Source organism: Alligator mississippiensis, chromosome 1 (genome assembly GCF_030867095.1).
Source record: "Alligator mississippiensis isolate rAllMis1 chromosome 1, rAllMis1, whole genome shotgun sequence".
NCBI classification, from domain to species: domain Eukaryota; kingdom Metazoa; phylum Chordata; order Crocodylia; family Alligatoridae; genus Alligator; species Alligator mississippiensis.
This window is the reverse complement of record NC_081824.1, coordinates 341,426,620-341,446,016: the sequence shown is the minus strand read 5'-3', so window position 1 is coordinate 341,446,016 and position 19,397 is coordinate 341,426,620. Positions and strand designations below refer to the sequence as shown.

Below are 19,397 nucleotides of genomic sequence, written 5' to 3'. Positions count from 1 at the left end.
TATGAGGTGGTGAAGATGCTCTGGGGACAGGCTTTGTTGCTGAAGACAAATGTCTTGAGAACAACCATGGGGAGCTACCCTGGAATTACTTCCCCAGACATAGTATAGATATAATCAATGTCTACATACAGGATGTGAACATACATAACGCTTAGACTGTTCTGAATACACTTTAAATGCCAATGGCACTTTTACATGTGCTCCTGGAGTGTGTGTGGGGAGGGGGGCAGGGGCAGCGCTTTAATTAGAGTGACTCCGAGATCCGCTCTAATTAAAGCATCACTGTGCCCCTTGTATCGGCGTCTCTGCACTTAAAAACAGTGGCGGGGGCACTTGAATTAAGTTTGACACAATTTAGTTCAAGCGCCCCTGCTGCCATTTTTAAGCACGAGGACACTGATACACAAGACACAGGAAGCTGCTAGAGTGTGGCAACTGCCACACTCCAGCAGACTCGATTCACTGAGTTTGCTCTAATGCACTGGAATTCCAGTGTGTTGGAGCAGCCTCAGTGCTCAGATATAGGTGCCACAAGAGTCTAGATGTGTATGCCACTTAAGAATGGTTGAAACTTCCTGGAACAGTTTAAAAGCACAACAGGAAAATGAAGTACTATTTTGAGCTGGTCCTTTGTGAACTAGCTCAATGTTATGTGTGAACACAAGAGTTTCTAGTCAGTCCTCCAGGTATCCCAAACTGTACCACTCTTGCTACAGACACTGGACAACAAAGCCCCCAGCTCCTTGGACATCACACAAAGGGGCTACGCCTGCCCCCCCTTTCCCTCAGCAGGCCCCCACCAGGAATCCTAATCAGGGGAGTCACACCACCCCCCAGCACCTGGCAGCCCCCCAACGCAATGAACCTGGAACCTTGCAGCACAGGGTCTATGCAGGGAAATGAACTTGAGCAAATTATTTCCAGTGCAAGCAAAAAAGCCGAGATCTTGAGGGCTCAGAGCATGTAGCTCCCTGGGCACCACAAGCAGGGGTCATTCAGATATCCCCAGAGTTGGCAGCCTCCCAAGTCACACCCCCTGTCCCTAATGAGCCTGGGTCACAGCACAAGATACCTGCGGCAAAATGAAATGGAAAAAATGCTTTCCAGGGCAAGTCTAGCACAAACAAAAAATGGAGCTCCTGAGAAGCCCCCAGAACAACCAGCTCCCTGAGTACTACAAGCAGGAAGTCATATAGCTTCTCTAGTACCTGGAAACCCCCCCACTGTCATCTCCATGCCTCAACTGAGCTTGGGACCCAGCAGCTGGAAGATGAAATTGATAAAATAGCTTTCAGGGCTCCATTTCCTGTGATAGCCTGCACCCTATTCCACCCACTTGTGCACCCCCAGTCAACTGTGTAGATTTTAGTAAAGTCTACCAATGTTCTTTATTAAACCTAATCAGTTTGGGGAAGGGGGAGCAGAAAATTTCAACTGCTGGCAATGATGTCTTTCTCTTTCTTGGCATCCAGGCAATCTGGGTCTTCCTCCCTGTATAGGGAAGTGCTTCTCAACCTTTTTAAGCTCAAGACACTCCTGGATAGGCTTGAGGCACCCTTTGAAAAATGCTAGCTCTTAGTTTTCACTCTCCAGAAAAATAATAGTACAGATTTTCTATTGCAAAGGACTCAGAAAGACCACAACTATAAATTTCTATTTGAAATCTTTGGATTTATCTTGTGAATCATGTTTAAAAACCTAACAGTGATAAATTGTGTGGAACCCCACACCAGCCTTGAAAGGATCTCAAGGCACCCAACCGTGCTATGGCACTCTGGCTGAGAAACACTGCTCTAGGTAGACTGACCATAATTACAATATTTTAGGGAACTCTGGGACACCCATACATACACATGTGCATATGGTAGCACACAGGGTTGGAGCAGCTGTCAGGAGCAAGGTGCCTTTTATGCTAGGGGCAAGGTGCCAGCCAGGCTGGGGGTGCTGTGTGGACTCTGCCCAAGTCATGGCTTTGCTCTGTCCTGGCACAAACAGATACATCCTAGCCATGCACCGCTGGCTAGGTGGATGCAGCCAGCCTTGACCTTGCACACGCCTCCCCGGTTAGGGCAGGGAGCAGCTGGGCCAGGCTGGACTCTCCATGTGGGGCCTGTGATATGGCTGGCCCAGCCTGGTGGCATACAGCCAGGAAACAGCTGCAGGAGCTGGGACTGGGCTAGAACTATGAATTAGCATGGGGCAGACAGAGCCTGCACAGTGTCTCCAGCCTGACCTGCACCCCAGCCCCAGGTCTGGTGATGAAGGCATCATGCTCTCCAGCATGTCCCAACAGCTGCTCTGGCCCTGCCTGCTGCCACACACACACACACACACACACACGCACAAACAAACACACTCCACGCCACAACTCCCAGGAGTGGGACCAGGCAGGAGAGTGCAGCATGCACACACACACACGCGTGCACACACACCCGATCCAGGGGCTCCCAGGTTCCCACCAATCTGGGACTTCTGCTTAATTTTTTCAAGTGGCTGGGATGCTAAGACAGCCTATACAATCTGAAACTGTCCCAACCAAGTTGGGACATATGGTCACCCTAACTCCAGGCACTGACCCCAGGTCTGGGTACTCTACCACTCTCTGGTGATTTTTATGGCAGCAATGAAATCTCTAAAAGGTGAGGGTTCTACCTAGTACCCTTTGCAGCATAAATGCAGAGACCTCTGTCCAGGGACAATTACAAATGGTTCCCAATCAGTGACATTCTTGGACCAGTTCAAGTGTTATGTCTGTCTGCACCACAAATTTGCACTGAAAAAGATGTAAATTCAAACTGATGCAGTTATGATGCTTCAGCCTGTGTGTAAATAAGCCCTTATAAAAATATATATAAGCTACACTGAAGCAAGTCATTCTTAAACAAAAATAAATGCTCGTCTGCACAGTGATTTGCATTGATTGAATCAAACCAGTTTATTTAAACTGGTCTAATCAAAACTGTGTGTTTGGGAAAATCCCTAGTCTCATGGAAAAAGGTAAAGGTTAAAGTCTAATCCCCATTGGTCAGGTGTGTAAGGTACTTTTTCAAAGAGGGACACAATGCATAACTGTCTCACCCTTCAGTTTCTTCCAGGGGTCCTTCTGAACCAGAACAAACACCCCAGAACATGGCCAGTACTTTATAAACCATCATTTGGTTCACAGATTCCAAAGAAGTTCTTGTATATTCTGTAAAAAGGGATATTTTAAAGTAAAAATATTAACATTGTTTTAATACTACAGGGCATCAAGAATATATGTGTTTTCACGAGTCTTTCAAAATGCCCTAAGCCCTCCTTATGTAACTTGAAAGGAAGGCTTGATCCTCTGTAATGAAGTCTGTATCTGCGCTCAGTCACCCTCTGAAGTGTGGCTGACAAAATATTTCAAGCACATGTAAAACATTCCATAAGCAATTACAGAGGGTGTGGTGGCAAAACAGCTTGCACAGTAATACAGAAAACACATTGATTCCTACTTCACAATGTGTCTCCTATTAGGTACAGTACACTACGAATGACTGTTGTGACTAGAGTGTAGCTAGGGTGGGTTAGAATTTAGAAGCAAATTGGTAAAATACCAAGAAATACTCAGTTTTTCCAAGGATTCGTGTTTGGTCACTGCTAGAACCATTAGATCACACAAAACTGAATTTCGTGAAGAACTCTCTCTTAGTTTAACTTTCCAATGTGTCTCAATACACACATTGATTTGATCTGTGCTTCAGCATGAAAGGGATCCTTTATATTCATTTTGATCTCAAAACAAACCATATAAAAAGGTGATTTCTGATTATTTTAAGCATTTCTAACACCTACTGCAACAGTATCTAGATACTGAGACTACAGTATCCACCTTCCACAGGAGAAAATTTCAAAGGCACAAATGCCTTTTGAAAGTCTCTCCCTACACTTCCTTTCAAAAAAAAATTTTTTTTCAAAGAAGTTACTTACTATCCTGGCAAGATAAAATCTTAATGCAGTCTGAAATATTTTTCTGAAATGCCTTCTAATCAGTTTCCTAAGATTTGCTTACATACTATCACAGATATTCAGAGATAGTGAAATAAATACTACTTGTTAACTGTGAATAGTGATTTTTTTTTAAAATTGCCTCTTTCATAAACTTGTGACAAAATAAGAGGAAAAAAGACTAATAAACTTAATTACCATGCAGTAGTTTCTCAAGTATCAAATGATTTGAGGAGCACCAGCTCTTTAAACTGCAATTACACAAATTAATTTTTCACCTATTTGCTTAAGTAATCTTTTATTTTCTAGGCTACCTGTTGACAGAATGTATTCAAAACTAGATTCTTCAAAAGCCAGAGAACTGATAATGCAGTCTACAAAGTTAAAACAGCGTAAAGCATCAATAATTGGTTTCACACCAACAGGATACATAATCATAGACAATTGATGCCAGACATTTCACATCCATTAACATAAAACCAATGCTAAGTGACAATCAGTAGCATCCCTAACAGAATTATTCAGATAAATCAAGGCAGAAGAGGAAGCAGAAGCATATTCTCCCCCCACCCCTCAAAACCAAACCAAACCAAACCCGGGTCTTAATTGAGGGAACCAATCTAAATCTATCAATTCTATAGAAGCAATCCAAGGGCCTTGACAAGCCTCTTGCATGTATGTTTAGACCCTGCAAAGCACTGGGCTTGAGAACTAGATGGGCCACTGGTGTTCAAAGCAGTGCTGTGAAGGACTTTTTCCAGACAGAGATCTGCTCATGCATAAAAGAACGGTGTTTTATGAGCACAGCACGAGGAGTCAGGAACCATCTCAATTTTGGGCAAAGAATTTTACATTCTTTGGAGCTCTGGGCCCTTAGTAACATTCGTGGGGTGTACTGAGGCTACAAAGAGGATATAGGTTGCCCAAGTGGAATACCTTTCTCTGCTGCAGAGGAGCTCTGAAAAACTTAACCTCCTTCTAACACCTTTGTATTGGCTCCTCCCTGACAAATGGGGCAGAAGTTGTGTCAGGGATTGGACGAAGTAAGGTTGAAACACGCTGTATTCCAGCCAGGGCATGCTGATGGTGCAGTTCTTTCCGGCATGCAACTTCGAGCACACCCAGGGCTCAACAAATTTTATGGATCAGGACAAGGCAGGGACTCTGGCTGGAGGAAGAATTAGTGGGTCCCAAATGACTTAAAGCAACATTTCTGGGCCCAGGTTCTTTCTTTATTCCCTACATTCAGTACACAAAAGGGATACCAGAGAATCTGGCCCTTCCTCTGCCAGTAAAATGAAAATCTTGATCCTTTCCTCCTTCATGCTCCATGTTTTATATAACAAGTTATTTCATTCTTATGAGAAACATGAAAGTGCTGAGGCTGGCTGTTAAATTTTTCCAGATGTTCGAGGTACTGCCACTGAAAAGCTAGTTCAGTCCTGTGATGTGCTGCTGGTATTTTAATGAGTGATTACTGCAAAATCTTTTCCCCTTGGTCTGTGATAAGCCACATGACCTAGCATGTACATGCTATAAACAGGAGGGAGTAAGACTATAAAATCTATTAATTTATTTTCTCACTTTAAAAAAAGTGCTGCAAAATGCAAGCAGCGCCACAGGACCACAAGCATATTAAGTCATTTTGCTGCTTAAGCTGATAATTTAAAAGCATTCATTTCCAATGAATGAACATGTTGGGTTAGTACTCAGAAGGAGTTGCGGGGACAGGCTCCCATGTTAAAAAGATAGTTGATATTTGGTACAATATGCTTGCCCTTCATCTTAAGAACCACCTTCTGTCATACCCCTGCTCAATTCAGCAGGGAAATAAGGTCAAAGATGTTGAAGACTCTTCTCACATTCAGGAGACAGTTTGAATGCTGCCACATGCACTGACAACATACTGGACACGTCTACATGTTCATTAATCCACAGTAGTTACTGAGCATTTCATTTGGTACTTGCTTAATGAAGTACTAACTAAATGCCCAGCAGCGCCAGTGCATGGGTTTTTAGTGACACCTACTGCACAGTGGCCTAATGCTACTGCGCAGTAGTGTACTAGTAGGGTTCTTGCCCAGCACACTACTGTGCAGTGTTATTAGGCTACTGTGCATTAAGCATCTCATGTAGATGTGCCCACTGATAGGGGTAATTTCATGAGGGTGGCTGGTATTCGGTAGAGGAACTCAACCAGGTGCAACAATGTAGGGCCTTTGTGGTACTGCAGCTGTCCTGGACTTCTCAGAACTAGCAGGTGTTCACTCTGTTGACAGCTCAAATGACACAGAAAGAGGATTCAAGCATTAAAGGGTTTCTGAGTTATTCTGAGAGTACTGCAGCTTCCTTTGGAGCTTTCTTTAAAAAGACTTTCTTAAAGCCTATTTCAGCTTTCATTGAAATGAATGGAAGTTTGCTCTATCCTGGAAACTTCTACAGCTACCAGTGCTGTAATACCTGAACACCTCACCAACTTAAATGAAATTATCCTCCGTTCACCAAATAGCAGAGAACAATTATTATCCTCATTATATTACAGGCAGAGAATTGAGACACAAAAGGGCAATGGGCTAAGTCCAAAAAGGGACTCAGGTGCCTCAGGGCAATGTTTAAGCACAACTGAGTTCCTCAACACTCCTGCTTAGTTGCTACCTCATTCTGGACACGATTATGTTCTTTTCGTGTCAAAATTTCTGCCACTAAGTCTTGATGGCATTGAACTTCTTGATGTTAAGTACTAAGGTGTGGGTGAGGGCCAGGTCATAAACCTGGAGAGGAGAGTGAAGCTGAAAGGCAGTGACACGTACCAAGTAAAGAGTCAGAACTAGCCATGAGGCAGGAGTGAGGCCAGAAGTCAGGGGCCCAAGAGTCAGGAGCTAGGAACCAGCAGCTGAGGTCAAGATCCAGGATCCAGAAACCAGGAAGGATCCGAGGACTAAGTAAATACAGGAAGGAGTAGGAGATTGGGCTTAAAATAATTCTGAAGACCAATGAAGCTCTAAGCAGCCAACCTGGGGATAATCGGTTTATATTTTAGAGCTTCACTGCCTGTAGCCAACAAGGAAATCAGGAACAGCTGGACCCCCGCTGAGGAATCAGCAGATCCCAACAGGCCTCAACCAAGTCTCTAGCTCTAGTGAAAGAATGGATCTAGCCCATGCAGCTACTCTATCTGGCCTGCCAGGCTGCCAGCCCAGCCAGAATGGCAACTGGTGGTAGAAGGGCTAGTCAGGGCTGATATGGCCCCAGTCACCCTCTGGCCACTTCACCACAGCCCTACCACCCTGGCTGCTGGCCACCAGCCCCAGCTGCATGCCCCATAATAGAGTCAAAGCTGGTGCTGCCACCACAGAAAAGAGCACATGGTGGCAGCAGCTCTGGCACTGGCCAGAGGCTTGTAGTAGAAGCCACATGCTTCAGTCTGGAGTTGGAGCTCTTGCTGATGTTGCTGCTGCTGCCACAGCTGCAACAGTTTCCTTGAGTGCCAGTCTGGATCTGCTGCTGCTGCAGTAGATTCCTTGTGCCCCAATCTAGATCCAGGCCCTGCAACCTGGATCCAGCCTGGGGCACAAGGTGAGTTTGACTCCCCTGGCCTAGTGGTTAAATCTGTCCAACAGAATTTCAGACATATTGATTCAAATCCATTCTCTGACTGATTTGGAATAGGTACCTGATCCCTGGTGTGACCCCTGCCACCCTCCCCAGCACGCTACAATGCATTCAACCAGTTACTAGGCTAGCGTGCATTCTGGGTGAGTCTCTCATAATGTCTGTGGCTGAAACTGCTCCATTTGTATTTATATTTAAATATTTACTGGGGCAGAGAGTGAGAGCGTGACTCTATAGTGGCAATGGTTATGGAACTCATCTGATACAACTATATTCATATCATACCTACAGTCAAGGCCTCTCTCCTTGCTACTTCCTACTGGCTAGCTTAGGTAGTTTCCTACTTAGCTTGCTGGCTTGCATGACTCATTAATGGGCTTGACTCTCTGGCCGTGTCCACCCGTGTATGGGTGTTTGGTTCCCCCCGGACAACTAGCAGTGGGGCATCTTGTGCCACTGCTAGTTGTCCCTGGGGAATGCCTTTGCCGCATGCCCTCTAGCATGGCAGGCTATTCCGGGTGAGATAGGGGAGGCTGGGGCCAGCACCGGGCTGGCCCCAGAAGCCTTACCTGGGGTCCTGGGGGCCTTCTGGGGCTGCAACAGCAGCAATCCTGCCATGCAGAGACCAGCTGGCAGCTGCAGTGTGGCTCCAGCTGGCCAGGTTCCAGTTTTGGGCAGCATACACCCCCACATATACCATTTTACATTTCCCCCCCCCAGATTTTTCTGACCCCTGGATATCCATGGGTCAAACCCCATGCACTGCTCCCTTGCAGCGTGGAGAACAGCTGAACATGAGGTATGGCCACATACCACAAGGCCACGCTCATCTGGGCTCAGCCTCTGTGCAGAAAGGGTATCTATATATAGGGTGTATAAATCAGAGAAGTGGATTCCACTAGATGGCATGGTGACTAAAAATTAAGTGGTGTACTTCTCAGTGTTGCAACACTTAAGGCCATGTCTATATCGTCTCTGTGCCAAGCATGGAGCCACTGCCAAGAAACAAGTCTCGCCCACTCCTTCCTGCTCCATACACATCAAAATCTTGCAATTAGACAATGTAGTCAGGTTAGTAGGGTTCTACATGTGTGTAACTCTCAGGCTCTTTCTTTTAGCTAAGGGGTATATGTCACTTAAATAACAGTTTTGGAGGCATGTGGTAGGGGAGTGAGTGGATGGGGCTTCTTTTCTGTGCACTAGTCCTGGGTTTGGCAGGACAGCATTAGAGATATAGCCTAACTCTCTTCCCACTTTGACCCAGATCACACATGTTCAGAGTTCCAGCAAGTGCCTTTAAGTACTGGGCCATTCTTTCCCTCAGTAGGAATAGAGTATGATTTTTGAGTAGCCAAATTAGGTGTTTTGGGGTACAAACTGATCATAGCTATCAAAACATTTGGTTAATTGTAATTAAGCTATACTCTAATGATCAAAGCTGACATATGATATCTAAATCACACACACGCACGTGTATATATAAAGAGAGAAAGATAGATATAGATACTGCTATAGATATATCTATGTACACACATATCTATATTTGTGCGTGTGTGCGTGTGTGATTTAGGTGTCATATGTCAGCTTTGATTATTAGAGAAAAGCTTAATCTTATTTTAGTAATAATAATATTTTAGTTATAATATATCAAAGCTGACATGACAGCTAAATCACATACAGAGATCACTGATGTTTAAAGAGAGAGAGAGAGAGAGAGAGAGATGAGATAAGCATTTTTTTAAACATTAGTGATCTCTGTGCGTGACTTAGGCATCACATTTCAGCTCCGATTATTAGATCTTATTACTAAAATAAGATTATTACTCAAGTAAGTTTATTAGATTTTAGTACTAAAAATATTCTCAGGTTCTGCCACTGAAGGTGCTAGGTTTTGCCTGAAGTTAAGAGTTTTTTCAAAGGAATTTTGCAAAGGAATTTTTATCCCACTGGTTGTTCTATGCCTTTCTTGGTGCTTGAAGAGTCACTACAGTTATGTAATTTCTATCCTAAGTTGCTTGTGGCAAAATGAGCAGGTGTGCTAGAATATACATGTAGATTTCTAGAAAAGTATTTCAGGTGGTTCTTCGCTGACCTACCAGCCTATAGGAATTACAGGAAGAAAGAGGGAAGGGAATGAATACGGTAATACTTAAGAAGGGTTGCAATGTTAGGTAATTGTTCAGATCATTTTCACGTAATTGCAGTGAAAGCTGCCTCTGTCCCTGACTTCCAGGGCTTGTTTGCCTGCTTGTTGGTTACACATAGGGAAGTGTCAGTAAGAAAAGAATGAAGCAGGTTTTATAGTGTTCTTTTTTCTGCAGAATGTGCCCAATTCCTGGGTACTTCACCTTTAAAACTTGGAATGTCAAGGTCTTACACTCTTTAGAGAAATACTGCAACATGGAGTTTTAGGCAGAGTTCCAAGAGGAAGTAATTTAGCCCAGAGTCAGGGAAAACATTTGTTCTCCCATACCCTGAAAATTTTTATCTACTGGACAGTTAAAAATTCATTTAGCAAACCCAAATTACATGCAATAAAAAACGATTTTAAGTTTTCATGCTAGTGCAGCAAGCACCTCCTATTCATATTCTGGAGAAGGTGATAGTGAAACCTCAGATACCATCATGAGATTAATTTTTGGCAAATACTAGCAGTTTTATGGCAACCACTGAGATGGATAAGTAGCAATAGGAAAATCTGCCCTAATTGCCTGGTTCTGGATTGGTGAATTGCTCCCATACTTTAAATAAAATACAAATTTAAGATGTTGACTTACCAGCTCTAAGAATCTCCGCAATACCTGTCTTTGTTTTAAGTTAGTCTCCCCATCCAGGTTAGCTGTTTCTATATGACATAGACCATCAGGGTCACTTGAAGAGAGCAGCAATATGTCAGCTGGTATGATTTCATTACAACGAAGCTGAACAAAATCTCCAACTTCAACTTCTTTCCAGTATCTGCTTATGTATTTCTTTTCATTCCTATTAAAGAGACATTTATGAGATACAAATTAAAATGTTGTCAAGTAGGAATGTCTCAAATTAATTTTGCTTAGGTGTTAAGTGTCTTTCCAGTCTTTCAAAAATAATTTATTATTAAAATATTCTCAGGTTCTGCCACGAAAGTTATGTAGATAGTCATGTTAGTGGTTAATTTTAATTAATGGTCAGGTCATGGCTTATACTGAGCGATTATGCTGCATTTAAAAGAGAACCTCATGCCCCCTCCATTAAGGCCCTAAATGGCTCGTCTTGACCTTGGATAAATGGGTGCCGTTAACTGACCATGAACAACTTCCCCCGGATATCAGCCAACTGAGTTGGACCAAAAGAGGGTGTAGGGCAGGGGACATTGCTAGCTACTACTGATGAGGGTGAAGCAAACATTAGGATACCCTCCCTACCCCAGGGCAAGGTGGAAAGCTGGGTAGAAAATGCACTAGCTTTCTTAGGCATGGCCCATCCCTTGCAATGCCCCTGAAACACCATTGCTGTGTGCTACCCTTTATGCTAGGGAAGACTCTTATCAGCACAGTCTATCCATAAAAACAATAATCAAAATAATTCCACACAGTTAAAAACAAATATATAATAAAAGTGATTTGCTAGCATCTGTGGGAGTTATTTTTAAAGAATGAAGGTTTTCTTGTCCCCACTGACTGCTTTAATTTATTATTCCTTATTAGGATGAGCCCACTATAAGGCTGCATGTGAAAGACCAAAGAGCTAAAAATATACAGCACAAATGAATTCTAATATGAAATCACTAAGATCAAATCACCATGGTAGCTCTGCTGAGAAATGCAGACGCAAATGCAGTGTAGGGAAAGGACATTCTTGTTTCTTTAAAGCGGACTACTATGGCATCCCATTAACTCTAGCAGCATCTGTTACAGAGTTAACAATCTCTCTGCTTTAGTATTTTACAGCTTAATTTCTTTATCACTTCCAGCACCTATCCAAATGAAACATTATCATAGATGTTGTTAATCTAGATGTAGTCGCTAAGGCTGCCTATTTTTAAAAGTTGTGCTAATTGGTTTCATTTTTTTGTTAAGAACAAGGGAAAAAAGGAACAGGTGCTTGCTTAACTAGTTCTAGTTAAAATAAAATGTTTTTTAAAGCACTTCACTTTTAGTCATTAGTGTAAATTGCTTCCCTTGGGTATTCCAGTTGAAAATCATTTTAAAACAGCTGAGATATTAATATTGCAAAACAGCTACTGCAAATGGGAAGCAGCTATTTTTGTCACCTTTCTAAACCACCACAGCATAACTGTTAACAACAAAATAGCATGGCAAAATAGCCTAGAGAGTTGTCACTGTTATGATGTTGAATTTGACATATAGTTATTCTTTCTTGATAGCTCTTATATTGACAGAACTGGAATCGGAAATGAATGAAAAAAATCTTGCTGACTGAGGTTGCTTAAGTATGTATCTATATATCTATATCAATATTTGCAACATCCAGAATAGATTTTTTACTAAAACAAAACACTGAAGACCTGGTAACTGTTGTGCTTCAGAATTACTGTTGATGATATGCCTAATTCACAGTGGCTGCAACTTCAATGGCATCAGCCAATTTAGACAGTAATTCAGTTTGCTAATAGGTATTTACTTATACTGAACAATAACAGAAACTCGTAACTTGACAAAGGTATATCCAACCAGGGTTTCTTTGTGACAGAATTTCTTTACACCCGGTTTATAAAAGCAGAAATGAAAATTATGGCTCTACTTTGTGTGCTAATAAAGCCTGCTAAAGATTAATAAGAGCTCCAAGTGTAAAACATGATAGTGTAACAAGGGCAGATAATTTACATATTGGCTGTACCTATTACTGGTTCCTGCACTCAGTCTGAAACAAGCATTTAACTTTTCTTGCTAATGAGTATGAATTGCTTTGAAACCAAGTGTGTAGTAATGTAGTACAAATCACTGGATCACAGAGTTGAAAGGTCTGCTGGCTAGGCAAGTTGTAACTCAGAACACTTTCACATGGGGCTGTTACTCTTGATGTTTTTTATTTTAACTGTGGGACTGGATGATGTTCAAATGAATGTGAAATGAGTGGCAATATGCAAGTGTTACCAGACTAAAAAGGAGAGAGATCAGTCCAGTATGGCTGCTATAGGGACTAACAATTTTCAGTTAACTGCTATTGTTCAAAGTGTCATACTTGTAGCATTCCTTAATCTTCCCCACACTTGGCAACTGTCGCAACAGTGTGCTCTCCGAGAAAGGCTGGATATCTCAGTGCTTGTATAAGGATGTACTTACTGAAAGAACATTTGCACACATGTCAAGGGCTCAAAGTAGCACTTCTTTAATTAGGAACAGAACTGAGACAACATATTGGTGCAGTACTCCACTAAACCAAGTTTCCACCTCTTAGAGAAGCCAATGCTTGACACTTCTGTTGAAGGTGAAAGAAACACCATATTGCGCAATTACAGAATAACCTGCCATATGGCATTTTTTCCTAATTACCATGTTATGGTTGCTGTATATCCTGAAAAATTTGGGTTTCTAGCTCCAATACATAGTTTGATATTGGATCAAAAGTACTGTAATGGCAAGCCTGGCCCAACTGAATCAATGAAAGTTTTGCTACTGACTTCAACAGGGGGACAATTTCAGCCCTAGACATTTATGTCATTTACTTAGTATTTAGTCTCATTATTGTTGTCTTGTGCCAGCAAGCTCTATAAGTTACTTATAATTTTTAAGAACATAGCATTCTTTGATTTTTCTAAAGTGCTCTTCTTTCCATTTTAATTCCACCCTTTATTTTTGTATGAAGCAGAACATGCAGAAATGCCCAATTTAAATTCTATATGCCATGTATTGTTTTGTAGGTCCTTAATATGACCACTTCTTTGTCTCTTCACAATCTGTCTTCACGTAGAAATCTTCCATGCCTCTAATCATTTCCACTGCAGTGTGAGATATGGTGACCAGAACTAGATGTAATGCTCCAGTTGAGGGATTTCTATACAGTGGCACTATAATATTTTAAAAATTATTTCAAGTGATTCATTATATACTGTGCCTCTACAACTAAAATTTCTGGTGCGTATTAAGTAAATATTTCAACAGGGATGTCTATAGTGATGGCCAGGTCTTCTTCCCTGGTAGTTATATTTAATTTAAAACTCAATATGGTATAAGCAAAGTTATTCTATCCAAAATGACTCTGCATTTGTCAACCATATTTTCTCCCGTCACTGTACTGTCCATCCATTAATCTCTTAATTGCCTCTGAAGGAACTCAATATTTCCACTAGCCTCAAATAACCTAAGTGACATGTCTTTTGTCTAAAAATTTTGATTATTTAATATGTTAAATACCAATAACAATATGGACTTTGGCTGACCACAACTGTGACCTCAAATATAACCTTCTAACAAATGTATCATCTCTTTCTACTTTGTTTTTATCTGTTTCTAATCCATAACAGCATTTTGTTTCTCACTCTGTCTTTGAAAGTATCTTAGATGAAGAATCTTAAGGCTTTTTGAAAGTCTAAATAAATCCTGCTAGTTTTTTAATCTATTATTTTGTTACCATGCTCAAAAATTCTAGTAGATTAGAAAGTTATTTTTTCTTCCACCTCAGAGTCTAAGCACTACAATGCCAATATTGCCATAATGCTATGATATTGGATAAAATAAATGTGGTTACCTAGATAATTAAGCTGATGCATTAAGAGTGAACAGCTGGTTTCTAGCTCTTGTACCTAAACAGTCTACAGTGTTTTGGAGGGCTCACATTCCATTTTGCACCCTCACTTCCAGCAGACAAAGGGTAAGAAATTCATTTGTTCCCCAGTCTATTCTCTACCAAAAAATATACTCTGAATATAATGAAAGTATTGGCTGGGGAGGCAAACAGCAGTAACTGAACACTTCTATCTCTCTCCTTCCTCTGAAGCATGAGTTGACAAGTTCTTGGCATGCCTTTCCCTGAAAGCATTACATGTAAATCTAAGACCAAAGGCTAAAAATCTATTAGTCCAATCCCATCAAATTCAACACCTTTATACCAACAAAAAATCTGGTCCGGAAAGCACTGTAACTCTTAAAAGTAGCACTACGAGGGTCTTCCTGGGCGTTCCTTTCTGCCTTTGGTCGCTTTGAGATGCATGACAAATTGACATTTAAAGTGACAGTTCTGTTGAAGAAAACTAGTCATTGTAGAAACATTTAATTTTTTAGAGGAATCCTCCATATTTTTAAAGCGTTTTAATTAATTGGAATTGGAATTAAATGTTAAATGAAAATAGTCTTTATATCCATAATTCTCTCTGCAAGAAAATGCACAAAGCCCAAACATTTCATATTGTTGGTACTGGTTTGAAACCTATGCCTTAGCCATGGCTCTGTTGGGGAATCACTTTCTGTGCCTGAGCTGAAAAAGCAGACACCAACTCTTTGCATCACTGCTGGGGACCGTCCTAAGATCACTGGATCCTCATAAATACAGCACTGTGGGCCCCCATGCTACATGTTATGTACTACTTCCTATATGCAATTTCATATTAGCCTCAGCAAGACGTGTTCAATAATATGTCTGGATATGCAGGTACCTTAAAGGGCCACTCAGATTCACACCAGATAGTTTCCAAATATAGAGTGCAGGTGGTGTGGAAGGCCTCATGCCAGCCCAAAACACCCAAGTGAATTTTACCCTTCTGTTCCAGACCACTTGCTGGCTAGCTTTTGAAGTAAGAGTTGCCTTCACTTCAAAGAAATGCAGATGCTTTGTTCTCCTTGCCAACACTAGCGGATTTTTAAAAAACAAATTAAGCACGTGGAGGTGGAAAAGTAACCTCTGAAGTACAAGTGTCTAACTCACCTTCTGCCCCGGGCTGGATCTAGACTGTGACACTCCCTGTGGGCTGCATCCAGACAGGAGCATGCAGTGGTGGTGACAGGTCTGCTCTGGGTCTGGTCAAGGGAATGTGGCAGTGGAGACAGCTCCCGCACTGGCACACAGTGACAGTGGCAGCTCCAGGTTCCACTGTGTGCCCTGTGCCAGAGCAGAAGCTGCTGCTGCCTCTGCAATCGTGTGCTGTGGCTCTGGCTCAGAGCATGCAGTGACTACAAGACAGGGTAGTGATGGGGCCAGCGGCCGAAGAGCTGGAGCCACAGTGCGGGGGATAAATGATGCGGGTGAAGGGAGACTGGGGCTGTATCAGCTATCCCTCACACTCCTGCTGCCACATCCCCTAGAGCTAAGAGCCCCAGATTCCCAGGCAAGCCATACCTCGCAACTTCTGGTTACCAATGGGTAGCTTAGTAGGCCAGGTAGAATGGCTGTGTGGCCTGAATCCAGTCTATGGCTTACATGTCTGACGTGACTGTTTTAACGGATAGGTCAAGAAGGGGTGGGAAGGAAAGTAATATATAGTTTGGAGCAGTCAATATCAATCAACTCCTTCACTTTTTCCTTTCATGATGACAAGAAAAGAAGGGCCAAAGGAGAACAGGAAATCCAACACTTGATTTCAAAAAGGGGGCACAGTAGCCACAGGTAACCGGTAGTCCTCCACCAAGCTAACCTCTCTTTGAGAGATGTCCTGGCAATTTGCAGTTTCTGATTAAGTCCTAGAATCTGCCAGGTCTTGCCACAAGAAGATTGTTCTCTCTCCCAGAGCAACTTGTTCACCCTTGGATGGCCAGTATGGGGCTTGTGTACCCTATCACAGGCTACTGAAGCAAAGCTGGTGACAACTTTCTAATTATTTTCTTTAATATACATACAATTTTTATAGTACAAGTAATATTCTTAACAAAGTAGTAGAAAGACCATGGCCCAGATCTTACTCCATCTTTAAGATGTCTACATGGCACTTGCACAGATTTTAAATATCCCAGTTGCTAGATCTGATCCTAATCCATCCTATGCAGTAGATACAGAACTGCAAGGACATCTATGAAACTCCATTTGGCCTGGAAAGATCCCTGTATGACAAAGCTTGGCTTCATATGCATTTTCAGAAGTGATCCAGAAACACAACCTAGACATCTACCTCAACCCTAAGCTCAGTTGCAATGCAATTTCATTCTTCAAAGTATATAAACTAAGCCTAACTCCCCAATTCCTTTTATGGAAAAAAAAATGTTGATGAACTGTTTGATGAAGAAAGGAAGACAAACCACTTAGCTTCTGCTGAATATCTAGTGGTTAGGGTACTTGCCAGTGAAGTGGGAGACCAAAGTTCTGGTATTTCTTCAACCCGAAGGAGTCTGAAGCTCCATTTTGCACTGCCTAGGAAAATACCTTAATCACTAGGCCATCCTTCATTCATCATATTGAAGCTGAGCCACTAGGCAGCAAAAGATATGGTGAGAGAAGGAGAATGGATGGAGCCTGACCCAGTAGTCCAATATTTTCTCAGGAGAAGGAGGGGAAATATTTTTGGCTCTTCTTCCCAAAGCTGTTCCTGCATTTATCAATAGTAGTAGTTTACAGCTTTCACTGAAAACAACCAGTGAAACAAACAATAAAACTATATAAACTTGCATTTTCCACTAAAAACATGCAATAACATTATATATTATTTTGTTTTGGGTTTTTATTATTTGTGCAGATGAAGCACATACACAGAGGGAGAGAGAAGTCCAGCTGCATTTATTATTAATAACTGGGTCAAGTGCACAAAGAGTCACTGGGAATAGGAGGTAGAACCTAGGAGTCTCGTCCCTCCCAGGAGCGTGCCTTCATCATGTAGCCACTGAGTCATGTTCTCTCTTTCATGCTCTCCTTCTGTCTACTGGTGGAACAGAATCAGCCTCTAGGGATGCTCTGGGCTCCCTATAGGGAGAATGGGAGAGCAAAGCATGTCCCTGGGTAAAAGAGGATAGCACTCCGGAGGCCAGACATGTACTTTATAGGCAGGAGCAGAGTAAAAATAGGATCTGGGCCAAGATTTCAGATGGATGAGGTAAGCTAGGGGATAATCAGCAACACTTACTGTTTGGAAATAATAGAAATATCAGGTTAAAAACAGTTAAAGCAATCAAGGTTATTTCTGAGGCTTATATTCATTACTTTAAGCCTGGGCAAGATAACCGTCTACAAACACATGTTGAAAACCATTCGGTTATGATTATAACATTGTGGCAGGATTAAGGAACAGCATAGAGTATTAAGCAGTTCCAAAGCAGGTTACATAATGTCCAGAGTATGTCTTCATTTCACCATAAACCATTACATCTGTTCTTAGGTTAAACTTCAGCAACAGAGTTTGAATCTGACTCTAATCAGACCGAAACAGATGCATAGAATACACTTCCTTTGAGAAATGTCTATTAAAAGAGCAGAATCCCTCCCTGACAAAAGTTTCTAAATACATTCCTTATCTTTACATGATCTTGAGAGCGCATAATGGGTTTTCCTTTTTCCCCCACTGTCCTTCAAGAATTCATTACAGATTAGCAATTGGGAAGGTATGTAAAATATGTTATATTTATCAACAGAATATGGTGTATGTGTGTGCGTGTAGAAATAATGAGGTACAGATGCATCTTTTAATACATTTCAGAGCTTCTGAAAGTGCTAATTTTCCCTTTAGAAATCAAACTGACTTCACTTGCTCTGAGAAAATCTAGCCCAGGGAACTTCAGTGACTCAGGTTTGAAAGTTGGAAAGCAATTGCTGAACATTTTTGGCATGGTATTATCTACATTATACCCTGTACAGAAAGAAATCTCGCTATTGTTCACTGTGCTGAAATATGTAATGCCCGGAATAAATGATTTTCCAGCCAAGAAACTTAGTAGTTTGATAACAACATGAAACATAAAAGCAGAGCTCTTAATGAGACCTGACATAAAAAGAAGCTATGTCTACTAACAGTTCATGTTTCACTCACAGCATGTCTTAAGAAATGTTTTAATTCAATATTTTAAGTACACACAGGATTTATTTTAAGCCATAGACACTACTAGAATCATAGAACCATAGAAAATTAGGATTGGAAGGTTCCTCAGGAGGTCATCTAGTCCAGCGCCATCCTCAAAGCAGGACCATCCCCAGGACTATCTCATCCCAGTCGAGGCTTTTTCTGTCCAGGTCTTAAAAACCTCAAAGGATGGAGATTCCTCAACCTCTCTGGGGAGCCTGTTCTTGTGCTTGACTACCCTCCTAACTCCCCTTGCTGCAACATGAGACCATTGCTCCTTGTTCTATGTCACCACTGAGAACAGTCTAGCTCCATTCTCTTTGAAACCACCCTTCAGGTAGTTGAAGGCTGCTATTAAATTCCCCCTTAATCCTTTTTTCTCCAGATTAAATAAATCCAGCTCCCTCAGGCTCTCCTCATAAATCATGTGCCCCAACACTACCCATTTTTGTCGTCCTCTGCTGGACTTCCTCCAATTTGTCCATATCCTTTCTGTGGTGGATGGCCCCAAACTTGGTCTTTTCGGCACTGGCTTCACCAGTGCCAAACAGAGGGGAATAATCACTTCCCTTCATCTGCTGGCAACACTGCTACTAATGCAACCCAGTATGCCATTAGCCTTCTTCACAACAAGGTACACTGTTGGCTTATATTCAGCTTACTGTCCATTGTAACCCCCAGGTCGTTTTCTGCAGAGCTGCTGCTTAGCCAGTCAGTCCCCAATCTGTACTGATGCACGGGATCGTTCCATCCTATGTGCAGGACTTTACATTTGTCCTTAATTGAACTTCATGTGATTTATTTTGGTCCAATCCTCCAATTTGTTTGGGTGCCTCTGAATCCTAGCTCTACTGTCCAGCATATCATCTACTACTCCACCCAGCTTGGTATGAACTGC

General features: G+C 41.9%; 1 protein-coding gene across 1 annotated transcript in view; it reads right to left on the bottom strand.

Annotated features, from left to right (window-relative positions):
• ATP10A (ATPase phospholipid transporting 10A (putative)) overlaps positions 1 to 19,397 on the bottom strand; it is a 158,341-nt gene that overhangs the window by 86,957 nt on the left and 51,987 nt on the right. The window contains exon 2 of the mRNA XM_006266949.4: positions 10,362 to 10,566. Within this exon, the coding sequence (XP_006267011.1) occupies positions 10,362 to 10,566 (205 nt within the window). The remainder of the gene's footprint in view (positions 1 to 10,361; positions 10,567 to 19,397) is intronic.